The sequence below is a fragment of the Rana temporaria genome, chromosome 10 (assembly GCF_905171775.1).
Source record: "Rana temporaria chromosome 10, aRanTem1.1, whole genome shotgun sequence".
In the NCBI taxonomy this organism is placed as follows: Eukaryota; Metazoa; Chordata; class Amphibia; order Anura; family Ranidae; genus Rana; species Rana temporaria.
In genome coordinates, this window is record NC_053498.1 from 11,757,327 (window position 1) to 11,779,277 (window position 21,951).

At 44.9% G+C, this 21,951-nt stretch overlaps 1 protein-coding gene across 1 annotated transcript in view; it reads right to left on the reverse strand.

The window, feature by feature from the left end:
• LOC120916321 (G surface protein, allelic form 168-like) overlaps positions 1-21,951 on the reverse strand; it is a 92,679-nt gene that overhangs the window by 17,629 nt on the left and 53,099 nt on the right. The window contains exons 23-32 of the mRNA XM_040327226.1: positions 21,796-21,939; positions 19,251-19,400; positions 16,957-17,076; positions 15,724-15,834; positions 13,496-13,642; positions 8,465-8,605; positions 6,023-6,130; positions 4,501-4,590; positions 4,261-4,404; positions 2,353-2,493 (exon numbers count right to left, since the gene is read on the reverse strand). Of these exons, the coding sequence (XP_040183160.1) occupies positions 2,353-2,493; positions 4,261-4,404; positions 4,501-4,590; positions 6,023-6,130; positions 8,465-8,605; positions 13,496-13,642; positions 15,724-15,834; positions 16,957-17,076; positions 19,251-19,400; positions 21,796-21,939 (1,296 nt within the window). The remainder of the gene's footprint in view (positions 1-2,352; positions 2,494-4,260; positions 4,405-4,500; positions 4,591-6,022; positions 6,131-8,464; positions 8,606-13,495; positions 13,643-15,723; positions 15,835-16,956; positions 17,077-19,250; positions 19,401-21,795; positions 21,940-21,951) is intronic.

Genomic DNA, 21,951 nt, shown 5'->3' on the forward strand with positions numbered 1-21,951 from the left:
ATTCACAGTGAAAATGGTGGGGAAATTTGCACTGGACATGTGTGAACCTAGCCTAATGCCACATACACATGATCGGAATTTACGACAACAAATGTTTGATTTGAGCTTGTTGTTGGAAAATCCGACCGTGTGTAGGCTCCATCGGACATTTGCTGTCGGAATTTCCGACAACAAATGTTTGAGAGCTGGTTCTCAATTTTTTCCGACAACAAAAGTTCTTGTCGGAAATTCCGATCGTCTGTGTGAAATTCCGACGCACAAAAATTCTAAGCATGCTCAAAATCAATTTGACGCATGCTCGGGAATCATTTTTCTCGGCTTGTCATAGTGTTGTACATCACCACGTTCTTGACGGTCGCAATTTCCGACAACATTTGTGTATGCAACACAAGTTTGAGCGAACATCGTACGCCTGAAAAAAATCCACGGTTTTGTTGTCGGAATGTTCCGATCGTGTGTTCGCTGCATTAGTCTTCTGCCCAGAGAGATTTCACCTCTCCTAACCACGGAGATTTCATCTCACTTCCTCTCCCAACCAGAGAGATTTAACCTCACTTCCTCTTCTAACCAGGGATATTTCCCCCACTTCCTGTTATGACCAGAGAAATTTCACCCCACCTAATTGCCTGACTAGAGAGACGTTAGCACACTTATTCTCTTGACCAGAGACATTACGCCTCACTTTCTGTCCTGACCACAGAAATGTTACTAGTAGGGTCAGTGTAACGGAATGACCCGTGACACCCAGAGACTTTTGAAGGATGGGGGGTACTCCTGTGCCAGCGTCACTAATGACTCTTGGGTCTAGGGTCACCCTGTGCCCCTTTTGGGCATAGGGTGACTGATAACTGATAATTCATATGGCAGGATATCTTGAGATATTACAAGTGGTTATTCTGACCCCACCAGGTCAGTGGAGTGTTTTCATTCAATGTGAGGACACATGCTTTTGAGGTGTTTATTGGGGCTGCTCCTAGACATTCCATTGTGAGATGCTAATTCAGTTTGTAAAGGTCAGATGTCTAGCTTTTAGGTGTTAATTCAGCCTGGCTCCTAAGACCTCTCATTATGTATGCTAATACTGTTTTATGTGTGGAACGTACTTGTCAACTGTAGTAATTATGTCAGATCGGTGCCAAAATGTCCGACATAGAAATGTGTATTATGCAGGTGAATCACTTATTGTTGCGGAGACAGGCTGTCTGGATAATGACTAATAATTAACTCAACTGAATGTCATTGTCTAAGAGAAGGTGTATTGAAGCCCCCCAATTGTGTGATGTGTGGGTGGAGAGTTTCATTGTCCCTGTAACATGCCTGTAACTGCATAAAAAGCTGAGAGTGTACCATTAAAGTTCGTTCATACATTTTGACTCAGAGAACGGAGCTTGTCTCGTCTTTCTGGGAAATGGGATGGATCGTGTCTGATGTCTGTTGGATGGTTGGAGTGTCAGATAAGCTGTCGTGGCTGAAGGAAGGGAAATCGTAAACGGTGGTGACCGTTACAGTCAGAAACCCCAAATAAAAAATTGATGAAGGTTTTAGCATATCCCCACTTTCTCCAATTATTTTTTTTTTTAAAACAATGGCTGGAGTTGGGTTATAATAGTATCTTTGGGTGGTACAGTGAGGGGGGGTGCATATCTAATATTTTATACTGATTGTGATGAACCCTCGTCCTCAAACCAGACTTTGTCCGCCGTCAATGCTTCCTCTGTCCAGAACCAGCACTATACAAGACTCTTTAGCCCACCTAGTCACCAGCCACAACACAGTGTAGAGTGGCAAACAACAAACTGATTTATTATCACACATGGACACAACAGATAAATAACTCAGAGACTCTTCCCCCCCACCCTTGGAAAACAGGGTGGGTTAAACTGTCCAATGACAATGGACACACAGATCAGGTGTGTTCAAACTTCTCATCAGTAAACAGTCTTATCAGCAGGGAGGCTGCTGGAGGAATCCCCCTCCCTCTTTCCTCACAGCAAACACACTTACACATCCCATAATATTTTAGGCAGACAGCCACAATAGAACAATAGAATACATTCACACCCCAAACCATAACAGCAAATAGTACACAACAGCATGAGACAACACACAATATATACAACATTGAGTCTGACTAGTACAGATCATAGTGGGGTTCTCATTCACCATGTACCCCTATTAGAGACACTAGCGAGGGTGATGTACACATAAGAGGGCCTGGGGAAGCCGGACACAGAGTTTCCAGAGCTCTCCAAGGTAAGCTGAGTTGCACAAACCCCCTCCCACCCAAAGTGACTCCCGTCACACTGATAATATCATGAAGCAGAGTCAAAGTTAAGCTTTCAAAGTACTTACCTGGCAGTTGTGCAGTGTGGAGCAAACATATGCTCTCACTCCCCTTGCATTGCATGGAGTCTTTGGCTTCACACCAATCAGAATTTTTAGACGTACAGGTGGGACATGTCACCCCATTGTCATTTGAAGTGGTGCCTGTCACTGTTTTTAGTAAAAAAAAAAATAATAATTTTTGTTTATGTTTACAAATGTATACACTTTAATGTGACACCATGTAACAATTTTCTGTATAATCTTATTTTTCACTTTAATATTAAATACAAGAGTCATCCACAGAGCATTCACTTTATACAGCACTGCCTGCAATATTGGTGACGTTCTGAGCAATGTGACTAAGCCAAAATGATCCCAAATAATCTAGATAAACAAGAGTGAGTGTGTCCCTCCCCTCTTTGCAATCTTTGTAATCTGATCTCTACTGTTTCTCAAGCCTTTTTCACACTACAGCTGTGGCGATTGTGCCTAGAGCGCCCCCACTGCTGGTTGAAAGTTGCAAAAATATTTATATTCACATTTTTCACAGTTACCAAAAAAAAAAAAGGAATATTTACTGTATATTGTACATTCTTTTTAAAGAAACATGATGTTCATTATATATATACTGCTTGTCTTTTGCTGTAGCCACGGCTTTATTTTCTATAATGAAAAAACACTCCATTCTACCCTAACATTATATTGAAAAAAATTATTACATATATATATATATATATATATATATATATATCTATATTAGTAGTATTTTTTTGTAAGTCAATTTAATGTTAGGATAGAATGGAGTGATATACCGTGTGTGTGTATATATATATTAGTAGTACTATTTTATAAGTCAATTTAATGTTATTGTAGAATGGAGTATTAATTATATATATATATGTGTGTTCTTCAAAGAGTTTCCGTGTTTTTTTTAACCAAGTTATATATATATAAACGTATATAAGTGCAGAAGCTTATAGAAGACTATGGGGCAGATCCACAAAGAAATTACGACGGCGTCTCTATTGACACGCCGGCGTAATTTCAAAATTCCCGCGTCGTATCTTTGTTTTGAATCCTCAAAACAAGATACGACGGCATCTCGGCTAGATCCGACAGGCGTACGTCTTCGTACGCCGTCGGATCTTAGATGCGATTTTTCGGCGGCCAGCTAGGTGGCGTTTCCGTCGAAATCAGCGTTGAGTATGCAAATTAGCTATTTACGGCGATCCACGAACGTACGTCGGCCCGGCGCATTTTTTTCCGTCGTTTGCGTTCGGCTTTTTCCGGCGTATAGTTAAAGCTGCTATTATGAGGCGTACTCAATGTTAAGTATGGCCGTCGTTCCCGCGTACAATTTTGAATTTTTTACGTTGTTGGCGTAAGTCGTTCGCGAATAGGAATTTAAGTAGAATGACGTCACAGTCGTAAGCATTGGCTTGTTCCGGTTAAATTTCGAGCATGCGCACTGGGATACCCCCAGGGGCGCATGCGCAGTTAAAAAAAAACTTTGTTTATGTCGGGTCACGACGTATTTACATAAAACACGCCCCCATTACATCCATTTGAATTTCGCGCCCTTACGCCGCAAGAGATACACTACGCCGCCGTAACTCAAACTGAGGATTCAAACAAAACAAAAGTAAGTTACAGCGGCGTAGCGTATCTTAGATACGCTGCGCCCGGCGCAGATGTATGTGGATCTGCCCCTATATGTATATATATATATATATATATATATATATATATATATATATATATATATACAGTATATATATATATATATATATATATATATATATATATATATATATATATATACAGTATATATATATTTTTAAGATGTAATTTAATTAGATAACTGTAAAAAATGTTACCTGGTATAACAGGAAACACTAATATCTTAAACTACTAATGTCTTAAAGAACCACTTACATGCCGGATCTTGTAGATTGCAGTTATCAGTTGAACAGATGGTCACCAGCCTTAGGTTGCCATTGAGAAAACTGGCACTGCCAGGCATTCCACACTGGTATATTGGCAAACATGTAGATTTAGATATATCAATAGTTGCATTACCTGTGCAAAAGTAGTACTGGTGATTAATGTGGAACTGTCATGTTTGACATAGGTAGGTACTCACGTTGAGTTGAAGCTTGTGTTTATACAACTTACCCGCAGTGGTCTGAGCGCGAACTCTTGCACAGATGGTACCGCTAGGACAGGTTACATTGGTGTCTGGGCAATAGGTATTGCTGAGATTGCCTTAAAACATAATATAAATGATTTGTTTATTCGTTTTTTTCCAATATTTAAGAGCTCTCTTGAAACAAGAGCAAGTTTTCCCTTAATACAAATTTTCTTTTAAAAATTATTCAAGGTTATAACGCTTCTCACTAGAATATACCTCTAAACTGGGGCAGAATTTAAAAATGTTTTTCAGTACCATTCCTTTGGTATCTGCATTGAGAGATTCCCCAAAAAATCTCTAATCCTGTCCTGAGTGCACTAAAATGTGACCTCATCATACAGACTGGCTCCTCAAGCCGTTGTTCACAAAATAAAGAAAGCGTGCAGGGAAAATCAATTTAAATGCCCCCAGCAGGTGTCCCCCATCAGAGCCCCCCAACTGGTGTCTCCTATCAGAGCCCCCCAGCAGGTGTCTCCCATCAGAGCCCCCCCCCAGCAGGTGTCCCCCATCAAAGCCCCCCCAGCAGGTGTCTCCCATCAGAGCCCCCCCCAGCAGGTGTCCCCCATCAAAGCCCCACCAGCAGGTGTCCCCCATCAGAGCCCCACCAGCAGGTGTCCCCCATCAGAGCCCCCCTCAGCAGGTGTCCCTCATCAAAGCCCCCCAGCAGGTGTCCCCCATCAGAGCCCCACCAGCAGGTTTCCCCCATCAGAGCCCCCCTCAGCAGGTGTCCCTCATCAAAGCCCCCCAGCAGGTGTCCCCCATCAGAGCCCCCCTCAGCAGGTATCCCTCATCAAAGCCCCCCAGCAGGTGTCCCTCATCAAAGCCCCCCAGCAGGTGTCCCCCATCAGAGCCCCCTCATCAGAGCCCCCCAGCAGGTGTCCACCATCAGAGCCCCCCCACAGCAGGTGTCCCCATAGATCAGTACTTGTCTAATAGATCCCTGTAGCTCGGGCGCGTTGGGAGCAGAAGCACATTACAGGGTGCGGGGCATACGTGGCATCTTTGGTTACTTGGAAGGTGGCACTCGGAGAGCATTTCTGGGAGTGCACGGGATGATTGGCAGCAGCTTCGGCCAACCCAGAAGCCTCTCATCACACCGCCTTTGGGAGAAGAGCTGACACACGCAGAGGGGGCGGGGCAGACAGAAGACTGCTACATGCACACCGGACAGAATTAATTAGTGGAGCCTAGTACCGGAATGTGTTCCCATAATAGGCTCCGCTGTGGTACCCAGCCCAGATTCCGGGGACAGCGGGAGGTATGCGCTCTTGTCAGTTGCCAGCGGAGAGAGAAAGCGGGGTGGGGAACCGCAGCACCCGCTACATGCGCTCTGCCTCTGGACACAGACAAGGAGGAGGGAGGGGAGCACTTTGGAGCTTCGGCGCCCCCACCTCTGCGGCGCCTGGGTGCCGGGCACCCCGTGCACCCTGCCTAGGATCGACCCTGAGTATCCCAAAAATATTTAAATGTGCATGTTTGTTTATTCCATAAATGGAATTACAATACCTCCACAATAGCAGGTAGACTGGTAGCTAATCGCCGTTCCATTGACACTGTATTTCTGACTGCCGCAGGTACTTTGTCGGGCACAACCTCGAACAGATGACGCTTTTCCTGTAAAAAAGAAATAAAAAATACGTAAAGATAAATGTTAGGGGCAACAGTAATAATATTTTTAAAAGTTTAACCACTTCCATACAGGGCATTTTCACCCCCTTCCTGCCCAGGCCAATTTTCGGTTTTCAGCGCTGTCGCACTTTGAATGACAATTGTGCGGTCATGCAACACTGTACCCAAATGACATTTTTATTTCCCCCCCCCCCCCCGAAAATAAAGCTTTCTTTTGGTGGTATTTGATCACCTCTGCAGTTTTTATTTCTTGCATTATAAACAAAAGAAAAGCGACAAGTTTGAAAAAAACACAATATTTTTTTACTTTTTGCTATAATACATATCCCAATTACAAAAAAAAAAAAAAAATTCCTCAGTTAAGGCCGATATGTATTGTTCTACAAATTTTTGGTAAAAATTCGCAATAAGAGCCCTTTCACACCGGAACGCCCATAGCGTCAGCGGTAAAACGCTGCTATTTTTACCGCCGACATTATGGGCGGATTTGTGCAGTATTTTGGCCGCTAGTGGGGCGCATTTACCCCCCGCTAGCAGCCGAGGGTTAAAGGGTTCAAACTGCCCGCATTAAGGGCGTATTGCAGGCGCTATTTTTAACGCTATAGCGCCTGCAATACGCTCCAGTGTGAAAGAGGTCTAAGAGTATATTTATTGGTTTGCGCAACAGTTATAGCGTTTACAAAATAGGGAATAGATTTATGGCATCATTATTATTTTTTTATTTTATTTTTACCAGTAATGGCCGCTATCAGAGATTTTTATCGTGACTGCGACATTGCGGTGGACACATCGGACACTTTTGGCACTATTTTGAGACCATTCACATTTATACTGTTTCTTCTCAGTAAGCTTTCCACCATCATCCGGGTGGTGGAAAGTAATTTAGAACAGCCAGGCCCGTCGCTACAGGACAGGCAAAACAAACAATTGCTTGGGGCCCCGTGCTGGCCTGGGGCCCCCAACTTCCCCTTCCCAGGCTTTAGCGTGGCCGAGCTCCTCTTCCTTCCTCCTGGAGTCCTGTTCCCGGCCGGGCTGACAGGAAGTGCACACTGAGTGCTCACTTCCTTTTAGTCCGGCTGGGAACACAGGAAACTATCTGATAGGGGACTGGGGACCCATAATGATAGAACACCGGACTGACAGGAGGAAGAGGAGCTCGGCCACGCTACAGCGACAGCCTACAGGGAAGAAGGGGAGGTGAGAATAGAAAAACATAGGGACTAGGGAGGGGGGGTAAGAACATGGGTGTAAAAAATGAGTGTATCGCTAGCGTAGGCTTTGTCTGCAGGGGGGGGGGTGCTTGGGGGCCATTTTGCTTGGGGCCCCCAAATTCCTTCAAATGGCCCTGAGAACAGCTTACCGAGGAGGAACAGGAAGTGAGAAATTCAGACAAAGAAAAAAAAACATTTAGAAGGTAAATGGAAGGAAAAGGTAAATGAACCAACAATGCACGAGCTTAAAGAAACCTATTTAGAAAATAAAAACAAACCTTTACAACCCCTTTAAGCTACCAACATGTCTTTGGAATGTGGGGGAAAAAAATTTAAGGAAACCGGCACAAGCACGCCATTCAAACGCCATTCAAATAGTGTTCTGATCGGGACACTTAATTTTATCGTAGAACTCCAGTCAGGCCTGTCGCGACAAGGCAGGCAAACCAAGCAATTGCTTGGGGCCCCCGAGCTGGCCTGGGGCCCGCAAGCAGGGCCCTTGCCGCGCTTCCTATAAATGCTGCACCCGCCTGAGCGCTCTATAGAAAGCCTCAGGCGGCTGCAGCACTGCTGCCTCTCTCGTCACTTCTTCCCCTTCCCTGTAGCGTGGCCGAGCTCCTCTTCCTTCCTCCGGTCAGTCCGGCCGGGTACCGCGCGGTACAGGAGATTCAGTTTCCTGTTCCTGAGTGCTCACTTCCTTTCAGTCCGGCTGGGAACAGGAAACTGAATCTCCTGCCGCACTGTATGATAGGGGAGGGGAGTAAAAAGAACATAGGGAGGGAGGGGGGAAGTAAAAAGAACATGGGGGAGGTAAAAAACATAGGAAGGGGGAGGGGGGAGAAAAAAAAACATGGGGGGGGGGGGAAGGACATAGGGGGGGGGGGGAGGGGGGGAAGAAGGACACAGGGAGGGGGAGTAAAAAGAACATGGGGGGAGTAAAAAAAAAACAGAGTGAGGGGCTGTAGGCTTTGCGTGCGTGCGGGGGGGGGGGGGGTTCAGGGGGCCTCCATGTCCATTTTGCTTGGGGCCCCCAAATTCCTTCAGACGGCCCTGACTCCATTGCTTTTATGAACAATTTTCTTTTTTTCAAAAAAGGCAAATGACTTACCCCCTATGGTAGTAGAATAGAGAGCGCACACAGTCTCCTCTCCAGAACAGTTCACTGTTTGCATGTTGTAACACCAGGCAGAAGTAGACAATTGGCAGGTAGGACAGGTCACTCCGTTGGGTTGAGGGCTGACCGGTGGCACTTTAAATCAGAACATAAACAGTTATAATTTTTCAAATGGTGGAATGCAGAAGTTGGCCACTCCCCCACCGGTCATTTTCACAGTGGATTCAATATTTTTCAATGTACCGGGAGAAATGTGGAAGCCTTCTCATAACTAGACACACTGAAATATTTCGTTTCGGAATTTCGTATTCGTCTGGAAAATACAATTATTTAGTTACTTCCGAAATTTGTTTTTATTTATTTTGTTTCGTTAAAAAATGCATTCGTCCGAAAATCCAAATGAATTAAAGTGGATGTAAACCCCAATTTTTTTTTATTTTTTTTTTATGTCACAATGTAGAGTATAAGATTTCCTATCATCTGTGCCCAGTCTTGCCACACAGAGTTAATCCAGTGCTGAGCAATCCTTTTTTATTGTTCAGTGGAATAAAACGGACTTACAGAGAAAAACCTTAGTCCGTTCCGCCCCCTTGCTGTGAGTGACAGGTTATTTACCAGACATGTGCAGACTGGAATATTTTGTTTCTTTTTTCGTTTTCGTTTGGAAAATACATTTATTTAGTTACTCCCGAAAATCGTTTTGATTTATTTCGTTTTTCGTTGGGGAATAGCTTTCGTCCGAAAATCAAATAATACTTGGTTTCTGTCGAATGGTCAAAAGAATATTCGCCGGAATGTCGAATCTTTGTTTGTTCCTGTCTAAGGGTCAAAAAATATTCGATGGAACGTCGAATCTTTACGCCGAATCGTACATTTCTGTTCGAATATTCCACCTACAAGAATTCTAATGTTGTATGACTAGTAATAATGTCGAATCTATTCTCTATAATGTCGAATCTATTTTCTCATAAATCGAAATCTATTCTCTGTAATGTCGAATCTATTATTTCTATACAAGAATTCTAATGTTGTATGACTAGTAATAATGTCGAATCTTTTCTCTATAATGTCGAATCTTTTCCCTATAATGTCGAATCTCTCTATATCGAATTTTTACCGCAACGAAAACGAAAATAAAGCATTTTTTATGTCGGATCTTTCGGTTTTCGTTTCTTGCACTTTCGTTATCGTTTGTTAAAACGATAACGAAAAAAAACAGATTTTCGGACGAAAATGCATTCTAACTAAAACGAATGCACATGTCTATTATTTACATATCTCATGCACTAGCCTGGAGACAGGCATTCTTTTTTAATTCCCACCCCCACTCCTTTTCTGGAGTCATGTGGTTACTTTTCTGGGTTTTGACTGGATATTAGTGATCATAGCAGAATTTAGTGTAAGGGGAGTGTACAACCACTATTCTGTAGCTCCAGTGATGGGGGCAGGGACTTTCATTGTCTCATCTATACCTGTGTAGAGATCAGTACTGGAATAACATAATAACATAATGACAGCATTGCAACATACAGTGAACAAGTAAAGTGAAAGTAATACTATGTAAGATGCCACCCAAATGTGGTAAATGTCTTCCTCAATGTGCCTTCAAGGGATGTACTGTATGTGTTGAGTTTAGTAATGCGCATATATCATTTCTTAATTGTACTGGCTCTATGCCATTTTACTGCGTAATTGTTATTGCCTAATTATGTAAGTGGCTGTATTATTTTTATGGGTTCATGTAATTAAGCTTAGTTTCTCTTTCTTGTTTAAGTTGATTTGCTTTATGTTATTCATTCATGCTGGCCGCTATTAATTTTCCAGGGATGTTATCAATGGGCAGTTACAGAAAATGATCACACAGAGCACCTCATTTGCCATTTGCGAGACAGGCACAGGGCCGATCCTAGGCAGGGTGCACAGGCGACTGCAGAGGAGGGGGCACCAAAGATCTAACAGACTCTCTAACAGAAGCCCTCTCTGTGTCCATCAGAGAGGCCCCCCTCCAGGTCCCAATAAAGTACTCTGCTTCTCTTCCTATATTTTGTTTGTTGTTAAGAGATCATGTAAGGATCCCAGGGTTATGAAGACTTCGCGGGGGGAGCATCTCTGTGGTTGAGTCATTGCCATAGAAACATTTGTAAAGGGGAGGAGTTAGTAAAATTACGACGCCCATGTGGGGGCGCCAGAAATATTTCTGCACCCAGGCGCCTGTGACCCTAGGATCGGCCCTGGACAGGCACTGTGGTGAGAGGAGCCTAGGGGCTGACTGACATCTTTAGGCCAAGGGGACAAGTACAACCCAGCACTCTGGTCGCTCCTCTAGTCCTCTCTCTTCCCTGCCTCCTCTCGACTCCCATTCCAGGCTGAGGCTCAGCTCCAGCTACTCTTTGCTCATCATCAGGCAGGTCGAGCTGGACAGCGCCTGCCACACCGACTCCAGGTTCCTGAGCTGGCCAGCAGGGGCAGCAGAGGGAGCTGGGGTGGATCAGTCAAGCAGAGCCTTTGGTAGGGCAAGGAGCTAGCCCCTGCTTGTACATGGCATACACCATCAATGCCGGGGGGGGGGGAGCCGGCACTCTGTCCTCATCCCCCACTCGGTAGGACACTGGCGGGAACTTTTTACTCCTCTTCACCAGGAAGACTTTAGGCATGTCTGTGGTGGAATTCCCTGGCTCAGTCCTCCCCTGGAGGAGCCCTTCTCTTAGCTCGGGCCTTAGTCTGAGTAGAGTTTACAGCCTAAGGCCGCGTACACATGATCGGTCCATCTGATGAGAACGGTCCAAAGGACCGTTGTCATCGGTTAACCGATGAACCTGACTGATGGTCCGTCGCGCCTACACACCATTGGTTAAAAAAACGATCATTTCAGAACGCAGTGACGTAAAACACAACGACGTGCTTAAAAAAACGAAGTTCAATGCTTCCATTCTGAGCATGCGCAGGTTTTTAACCGATGCTTTTGCATACTAACGATTGGTTTTGACCTATCGGTTAGGCGTCCATCGGTTCAATTTTAAAGCAAGTTCTCATTTTTTTGACCGAAGGTTAAAGAACCTATGGGGCCTACACACGATCGGTTTGGACCGATGAAAGCGGTCCTTCAGACCATTCTCCTCTGGCGATCCTATCGTGTGTACGCAGCCTTAGTGTCCAACCTGAGGCCTTAAGGAAAACATGGCCCTTTTGTACTTGTGCAGTCTTCAAGCCCCAATAGACAGAACATTGTTTTTTAAAGGGACTGTAAACTATAGCAGTCTCAAATGCCCAATCCATGATTGTCTCCTGCAGTACGCCTTTAGTCACAAAACACTTCTATGTTATGTCTGCAATCTTTGACCATGTCCTGTACCATGTCTACGGTCTCTGACTATCTACTGTAGCGTTGCATATAGTGAATGTTGTGTATGGCCCTTTAGTGACATCGGGGGCCACAGTTGAGGTTTCCTGTATCTATTAAGCTGACCATAACTGCACCATTTATGACAAATAACTGGTCAATCTTTCAATAAGCTCCTACACACTGGAATACACTAGAAAAAGGGGAGGTCTGGGCACAAAGTGTGAAAGCAACAGCAGCCATTATCTGGACAGAGAGAATGAGTGTCAGGGCTGGGCTCAGCCCTTCCTTCTCTTAGCTGGCCGCTCAGATGTCGGCTTATTGCCACTGCCAGCTCCTATCTCTCCTGCTGATGATATCCTGCTCGCCAGTCCTGCCTACTTAAGCCGTCCAGCTCAGTTGTTCTCTGCCATTGCCTTGGTCAAAATCACAGAGACTATCTCCTGTGTTCCTATTGAAGACTTGCTAGGCTGACGTTCCTTCTGGCTCCAGATCCTGCTTGCTGTTCTACTACGTTTATCTCTGGCTCTATGACATTTGGCTTGGCTGACTATTCGATCCGGTTCCTGAACTCTGGCTATGTTTTGACTACGCTTACTCTGCTTATCTTTTTATTATTATTATTATTATTAAACAAGTGTGATTTAACTGTACTTCTGTCTCGGTCTGATTCATGGTTTCTGACATTGAGATACACATCTCAATAGCAATAGCAAAGACCAAGAATTTGTCTGGAAGGAACTAGGGGCTAGATTCAGGTACATTTACATTGCTCCGCGGCGGCGTAACGTATCTAAATTACGTTACACCGCCGCAAGTTTACAGCGTAAGTGCCTGATTCACAAAGCTCTTACCTGTAAACGTGCGGCGGTGTAACGTAAATCCGCTCGGCGCAAGCCCGCCTAATTCAAATGAGGCGGGCACTATTTAAATTAGGCGCGTTCCCGCGCCGAACGTACTGCGCATGCTCCGTCGGGAAAATTACCCGACGTGCATTGCGCTAAATGACATTGCACGAACTTCATTTGTTTAGACGTTAACGTAAATGGCGTCCAGCGCCATTCACGGACGACTTACGCAAACAACGTGATTTTTTAAATTTCGACGCGGGAACGACGGCCATACTTAACATTGGTTAGTCCACCTAGAGGGCATCCCTAGTTTTACGCGGCGTATCTCGACGGAAACGATGTAAAGTTAGAGCGACGGGTAACGCGGATGTTTGTGAATCGCCGTAACTAGTCATTTGCATATTCTACGCCGACCGCTATGGAATCGCCACCTAGCGGCTGGCCTAGAATTGCATCCTAAGATCCGATGGTGTAATTCAATTACACCTGTCGGATCTTAGGGCTGTCTATGCGTAACTGATTCTATGAATCAGCCGCATAGATACGACAAGCGTATCTCAGAGATACGACGGCGTATCAAGAGATACGCCGTCGTATCTCTGCTGTGAATCTGGCCCTAGATCTGCAGACTGGATATTTGGACTCAAGTGATGGGAGGAGAAAAAGGAGTAAGGAGAGGGGGACCCTTGTGATGGCCCTGAGAGGTCAATGCAGCAAGAAATGTATGACAGCCATGCAACTAGCATTTTCATATAAATAAATGAACAATGGCAGCCTACACAGTTTTCTTAGTAGAGATTTATTTTAAAAAGAGGTTAGAGCATGGTACTTTACCTGGAAGAATGGATGGAGAACAGCTGTCAAAAGCACAACACGAAGAGGACATCTTGGTGTTACCATCAAGTATGCTGATGCTCCCCGTTCTGTCACACTGGCTTGAAGGTAAACATGAGCGGATGTACCTTGTTGACTTCGAATCACCTGGTAATAATTTATGCTAATTAAATGTACTATCTGATAAACTAGGTACACCACATACTATATATATATATATATATATATATATATATATATATATATATATATATATATATATATATGGCACCAATAGAAACATAGAAAGAAAAAAGACCAAGTGGTCCATCGAGTCAGCCTCAATTTTTTTTATTTGTATGTATATATATATATATATATATATATATATATATATATTACTTATTCTTCTAAACAAGGTCTAACTACAGATAAATGTATTATATATATATATATATATATACAGGGTGGGCCATTTATATGGATGCACCAAAAACAAAAGTTGGATTCAAAATGGCCGACTTCAAAATGGCCGCCATGGTCACCACCCATCTTGAAAAGTTTCCCCCCTTACATATACTAATGTGCCACAAACAGGAAGTTAATATCACCAACCATTCCCATTTTATTAAGGTGTATCCATATAAATGGCCCACCCGGGTGGATCCACATAAATGGCCCACCCTATATATATATATATAAAACAGACTCACAAGTTTTGAAAGTACCCTACAAGTATATTCTTGCAGTCTCAAAATGTGCTGGCTTGTTTTTTTTCAGATATAAATATTTGGACTCTCAATCATTGTATGTGCTTTTTCTCTTCGAAATATTTTCATCACATGATAACATAACTGTATTTGAATGTCATTATAGCTGTCAGGACCAGGATCTGAACCCACAACCTCTACTGTGCCTGCAAGTGGTCTTGCTGAGCCCCCTGAGATACTGGACAGCTCCCTGTCTGTTTAATCTTGCATTGTCTCTTGTCTCTGGTGAACCTTAAACTCTTTGCTCCTCCCAAAAATTTTCTAATTTAAGCCATGTCTCTGCACTTCCTGTTTCCTAGATAATTGTTGTCAGGTCACCTGTGGCCAGGTGACAAGTGCACCCCGTTGGGGTCAGGGATGCACCACAGGGTAGTGAACCCTATGGCCGACTGCTGCGATAAGAGAGGAAGCGTGAACCCAAGATCGCCCAGGGCGCGGAGTCTAAGACCCAGCTTTGTGTTCACCAGAGCCACTAGTGGTGAGGATGGCCTTCGCCGCAGCTGGATCCAGGTCGTAACCCCTGGGATCCCCTAGGTCATGCTCCGCAGGGAGAGAGGGGAAGCAGCAAGCAGGACAAGCGATAGTGATGGGTAAGCCGAGGTCAGGGCAACAGGCAGACAAGGGTAACCGAGGGACAGGCAAAAGGTCAGGATCACAGGTAAACAGGAGAAGTCAGGGATGAGCCAAAAACGGTACACAGGAAGATAATCGTAGCACACTGCAGACAGGAACTAAAGCTAACAACATGGTTAAACAGCAAAGCAGACTAGCAGTGCAGTGGTTAATATAGGCTTCTTGGGATGGCCTAGGGTGGAGCAATACAGGGAGGAAGGTGATAAAAGACAGTCAGAAGGAGGGTCAGGCCTCTAATGAACACATGGAGATCAGGTAAGCTGCCAGACTTTATTGCATATCCATGACAATTGTGCTCTCTCCAGTCAATGTCTTGCGCCTTTGCATACCTGCAACCATTTGTTACTGACCTTTGGCTTGTTCCTTGACTACTCCTCTGCTTGTTCCTAACCTACAACCACTTGTTACCAACCTTTGGCTTGTTTACTAACTGTTCTTCTGCTTGATCCCTACCTGCTATATCTGCTACTGGGCCCCAGCTTGCTCACCTCCTGGTGGTGCAATCCTGAGTACTGTGACCTGGTATTGACACTCAGCCAAATCGATCTCCACCATCAGGAGCTCTGATGATTACCAGTTAGTGCTTAGACCTTGCACCCTGTGTGACCTTGCATCATTCTTAAGGCTGACCTGCTTGTGCACATATCTGGCTGGTGTGTGGGTGCCTCACAACTGCTATTATAGCTAATGGTCTGTGGGCAGATTTCCCAGCAGATATACACTGGAAGAAATATAAGACAATGGAACCTACTCCAGAAGGAACTAGGTTATAGGAGAGATAGGACACCCCCTATATAAAGTACTTACATGTATCAGGGGTCTATTGTTCCTTTAAATGTGACTTACCCATAGTGGATTCTGTATATGAGGTTGCACACACATATCCAGAAGGGCAGGTAACGTTGTTTCCTGAGCAGTTTGTTGTGTCCATACATTCCGCGCATGATAAAGCATAGCCTGCAAATTAATTTATAAAAGGAAAGTCAAGATATTATTTAATTAAAAAAGAGGAGGGGCGGGACTTTAAATGAGGCCATGACTTGTTATCGTCATGTACCTCCACCCCTATATATTTGTTTGAAAAGAGAGGGTCGGGACTTTAAATGAGACATGGGCTGCAAACAGATGAAATAAGTAGTAATATTTATTGACATATAAATTCATGAGAAAAAAAATCATCATCACAAAGGTATAACAGGCCATAAAGTATGCATAACTGTACACAGATTTCAACATGATAGTTGCAATCTAAAACAGTACATCCTCCCTAGTTCCACATGGACAATATGAAAATGTATATAAAACCAGTCATATTATTGAAAAACCCCAGTGGGTATCCAGATAGTGAATGAGTAGTAGGGATGAGCTTCGTATTCGAGTCAAACTCATGTTCGACTCGAACATCGTATGTTCGATCGTTCGTCGAAACACGAACAAAACGGGTCGTTTGTGCCAAATTCGAGTTACGTTTCACAGACCATAATTCACTGCGGCATCGCTGGCTGATGATTGGCCAAGCATGCACTATGACCCGCATGCTTGGCCAATCACAGCTTGCAAAAAACGGGTGGCTTTGGCCAATTATGGCTCAGGGGGTTTAGTACACGCCCCACACTATAAAAGGCCGCCTGCAGGTCGGCCTTGTGTAGTGTGTTGCATTGGTTGAGAGGACAGAGAGAGTGTCATTTTTTGTAGGTAGATAGAGCAGGCAGGCAGGCAGGCTAGTCAGTTAATGTTACAGTGTGTAGAGGATATATATGCATCCCAGGTGTTGTACATATATTTATACACTGTATAGTTTAGCTAGATCAGTTCTTCCTAATTTACTGGCAGGCAGGTGCACTTTCAGTGCAATTTCAAGTGCAATTTGTGCAAAGTGGATTTGCCTTTCGTAAATAACCACCACTGTTTTCTTTTACTTACTTTTGAAATAAAAGGCTTAAAAAAAATTATAAAAAAAAATTAAAAAGCCAAGACATGTACAGGACTATACATTCAATCTCACTACCATTATTGTACCGCTGATTTAAAAAAAAAAGCCTTTGAATACCTAAAACTATAATCAAATTTTGTATGTACCTCTAGAGGAGCAGATAAACTTAAAATCAAAATTGGATCCAGATCCTGTCATACTGTGGGTCAGGTGGCTAAGGTAACAGTTACTTCTAGTGGCACAGCCACGAACGACAGAAGGAGTTCCTATGGAGGAGAAAAAACATTGTGTATTGAGATGGGTACACCTGTTACTGTACTTCAATTCTCTTTTATATATGATGCTTAAAAGAATAATAAAAGGTACTTTTATCTTTATTAAGACCGGGTCACGCATATATACGTCAAAACAATGGCTCTTGTGGGCAGATCGACGTATATATACGTCCCCGTTAAGATGCGGCATTGTGGGCATCGCGCCTGCCGCAAGCTCCGTGAGTCCGACCACGGGTCCTGTGGACTCGATGTCCACGGGGGATACACGCAATAGTCTCACGGAGAGGAAGAACGGGGGAAATGCTGATGTAAACAAGCATTTCCCCAGTCTTCCTAGTGACAGGACAGTGATCACAGCTTCCTGTAATCGGGAGCGGTGATCAGTGATGTCACACGTAGCCCATCCCCCCCTACAGTTAGAATCACTCCCTAGGACACTTAACCCCTTCAGAGCCCCCTACTGGTTAACCCCTTCACTGCCAGTGTAATTTTTACAGTAATCAGTGCATTTTTATAGCACTGATCGCTGTATCAATGACAGTGGTCCCATAATGGCTGATCCATGCCATTACTAATAAAAAACAAAAAAAAATATTAATAAAAATGCCATAAAACTATCCTAATACCTATTTTGTAGATGCTATTAATTTTTCGTTTTTTTTTACCAAAAATATGTAGAAGAATACGTATCGGCCTAAACTGAGGAAAAAAAAAAAATTATATATTTTTTGGGGATATTTATTATACCAAAAAGTAAAAAATATTGCTATTGTTTATAGCGCAAAAAAAAAATGACACCACAGAGGTGATCAAATACCACCAAAAGAAAGCTCTGTTTGTGGGAAAAAAAGGACGCCAATTTTGTTTGGGAGCCACGTCGTACGACCGCGCAATTGTCAGTTAAAGCGACGCAGTGCCGAATCACAAAAAGTGCTCTGGTCCGGTGCTTAAGTGGTTAAAGCGGCATTCCACCCGCAATTATTTTTTTAAAAGTCAGCAGCTACTAACACTGTAGCTGCTGACTTTTAATAAGGACACTTACCTGTCCTAGTCGCCCGCGATGTCGGTCCCCCGACGGCAATCGCTCCGTCCTGGCACCTCCATTCTTACTAAGGGAAACAGGCGGTGAAGCCTTACGGCCTGGCACCTCCATTACATCCTGGCACCTCCATTCTTACTAAGGGAAACAGGCGGTGAAGCCTTACGGCCTGGCACCTCCATTATGTCCTGGCACCTCCATTCTTACTAAGGGAAACAGGCGGTGAAGCCTTACGGCCTGGCACCTCTATTACGTCCTGGCACCTCCATTACGTCCTGGCACCTCCATTCTTACTAAGGGAAACAGGCGCTGAAGCCTTACGGCCTGGCACCTCCATTACGTCCTGGCACCTCCATTCTTACTAAGGGAAACAGGCGGTGAAGCCTTACGGCCTGGCACCTCCATTATGTCCTGGCACCTCCATTCTTACTAAGGGAAACAGGCAGTGAAGCCTTACGGCCTGGCACATCCATTACATCCTGGCAACTCCATTCTTACTAAGGGAAACAGGCGTGAAGCCTTACGGCCTGGCACCTCCATTACATCCTGGCACCTCCATTCTTACTAAGGGAAACAGGCGGTGAAGCCTTACGGCCTGGCACCTCCATTACGTCCTGGCACCTCCATTCTTACTAAGGGAAACAGGCGGTGAAGCCTTATGGCTTCACTGCCCGTTTCCTACTGCGCATTGCGCGACTCGCGCGGCGCTTTGTGAATGGGCGGCTGCCTCCTGGGATACACACAGTTCACAGAAGGCAGCCCGGCTCATCCACAGAAGACACCGCGATGGAGGACGAGCCAGAAGATCCACCGCGGTGGAAGAAAAGGCAGAAGACCTACTTCCGCAAAGCAACGGCCCTTTCAGGTCAGTATAATTTTTTTTTTTCCAATTCTTTTTTTTAAAATTTATTTTAAGATTTTTTAGGGAAAAAAAAAAACGAGTGGAACTCCACTTTAAGCTTTGGCAATAAAACCTGGAAGCTGATTGGTTTCTATGCAGCTCTGCACCAGATTTTGCACTCTCCAGTTTTAGTAAATCTCCCCCATTGCTTTTCCAATATTCTATGACATTAAGCATTGTGAGGCAGCTTACAGTTACAAATGAGTGGAATTTAATTGCACTTACCTGACAGTTTTGAAGTGTAAATTAAACAGACGTTCTCACTCCCGGTGCATTGCATGGTAGTATCCTTTGCGGCACACCATTCAGAATTTTCAGACATACAGGTTGGACATGTCACCCCATTGTACCCTGAACTGGAACTTGGTCCTGTCACTTAGGAAACAAATACAATTAATTTGTCAAACGATGTTGATTTTGTCAAAAAACATTATGTCAGGGGAAAAACAAAACTGCAACACTCCCTACTATTTTACTATAATTTAAGAACAAAACCATGTATAGTAACAGTTTTATCGGGCTTTACCAGGCAAAGTATTAGACTTGCACATGGGTGCCGCCCCCCCCCATCCATGCGTTTGGCCCCCTAATCTACCATCAGTGCCCTTCACTGATGGGCACTGATGGTACTGCACTGACGGGCACTGATAAGGCGGCACTGATGGGCACCGATGAGGTGGCACTGATGTGGTGGCATTGATGGGCACTGATGATGGGCACTAATATGCGGCACTGATAGGCGAGGATAGGCGGCACGGATAGGCGGCACAGATGGACACGGATAGGCGGCACGGATGGGCACGGATAGGCGGCATGGATGGGCACTGATAGGCGGCATGGATGGGCACTGATAGGCATAGATGGGCACTGATAGGTGGCACTAACGTATGTGTTGTACTAATGGATGCCAATCAGTGCCAAACAATGCCTGCCAATCAGTGATGCCCATTGTGGGCACTGATTGGCATCCATTATTTCTGTCATTGTCATCCCTGGTGGTCTAGGGTGGCATACCTGTGTTTTGCATCCCTGGTGGTCTAGTGGCATCCCTGGTGGTCCAGTGTGGGCATCCTCGGGGGGGCTGTGCTGATAATCGATCAGCACAAACCCCCCCTGTCTGAGGAGCAGCCGATCGGCTCTCCTCTACTCGCGCCTGACAGACGCGAGTGAGGAAAAGACGATTACCGGCTTTTCCTGTTTACATCTTGATCAGCCGTGATTGGACACGGCTGATCACGTGGTAAAGAGTCTCCGGGAGAGACTCTTTACCTTGATCGGTGTTGCGGGTGTCAGACTGACATCCTGCAACAACAATCGCCGCGATGAGCGCCCCCGGGGGGCGAGCAGCGGCTCAATATTCCGAGGACGTCATATGACGTCCACTCAGGATATTGAAACCACTTTGCCGACGTCTTTTTGCATAAGGCGGGCGGCAAGTGGTTAAATAACAAACATGTCATACTTACCTCTACTGTGCAGTTCGTTTTGCACAGAGTGGCTCCAATCCTTATCTTCTGGGGTCCCCCGGCGGCTGTCTCAGCTCCTCCCCACTTCTGATAACCCCCTCTGGGAAGAGCTCTCCCAAGGGGGTTACCTTGTGGGCACGCTCCTGAGTCCTGTATTCGGCGTCAATAGCCGCCAACTACTATATTGGAGTTGATTGACAGCAGGCAATGGCTGCGCTGCTATCAATCTATCCAATGAAGAGCCGAGAAGCCCGGGCCGAGAAGCCAGCGCGTTCACAACGCAGGACTTTTGAGGGCTCAGGTAAGTAAACGGGGGGCTGGGGGCTTGTAAGCATCGGATCTTTTTTCACCTTAATACATAGGATGCATTATATGGCGAGCAGGGGAGGGCTGGGCCAGGGGGCAGGGTGGAAATTGCCTCCCAGGCCACCCTAACTTATGTTCAAAATGCCTGCTTCCATTTTATTTTTTATTCTGGTCTTGGAAGTCGGGCTGACCACTAGCTGTTGCATTCTAGGAGTTGTAGTCCACGCTCAAGCTCCCGGTGGGTGGAAAACAGAGCAGTGCAGAGGAGACTACAACTCCCTGGGACTGGATTCTTGAAAACAGGTAGTAGGGACGCAGGGCTGCAGGACTGGGCGCTGGCTGCAACTTGACCCCAGGACCAGGAGCATTACCCCCCCAGAAGGCCGTGGCGTGCAAGGACCTGCTCACCTGAGATCACTGAGGTGAGAGACTCTGACACCCCTAGCTGACCCCCATCTCCCCCCCATACACCCCATGTAACCTGTCCCAGTGATCAGGCTGCATTGATGGGCACTGTAGTTGGCTGCACTGATGGGCACTGGTGAGGTTGCATTGAAAAACCAGATGGGCCATGGATGGTGAGCTGATTCAGAGGTTCAATGGGCTACTTGACTTGCCCCCCAGGCCTAAGGCTGCCAGCCCTCCCCTGATGGCGAGTATATCCCAAAACCAAAATTGTTCCTGGAAAAATAGGGGGTCGTCTTATACGCCCAGTCGTCTTATACGCCGGCAAATACGGTACTAATAACCATAGAAGTAAATGGAAAAAAAAGTTATTAGCCGGTTATAGAGGCAAATTCCATAAATTTGCCATAATAATTTTGGTTGCAAGAACTTGAAAATGTCAATCAAGGTGTTCTTGGAAATCCCGTTTTGATTCATATAAGCAATGGCACTTTGTATCTTTCCCTTTGGACAAACCAAGTTAATCTCATATGAAACACAATGAAATCTCTACGATGAATGGGATACGGTGTGATTTTCGAGCAATCACTTACATACGGGTTCCGGTAGATTACAAGTGTTGGTAGAGCAGATGGTCACCAGTCTTAACGTTCCATTCAAAGAGCTTGCACTTCCAGGGATTCCACATTGATGTATCGGCAGACATGTACTGTTATTTATTTCAACACTTGTATTACCTGTTTAAAAAG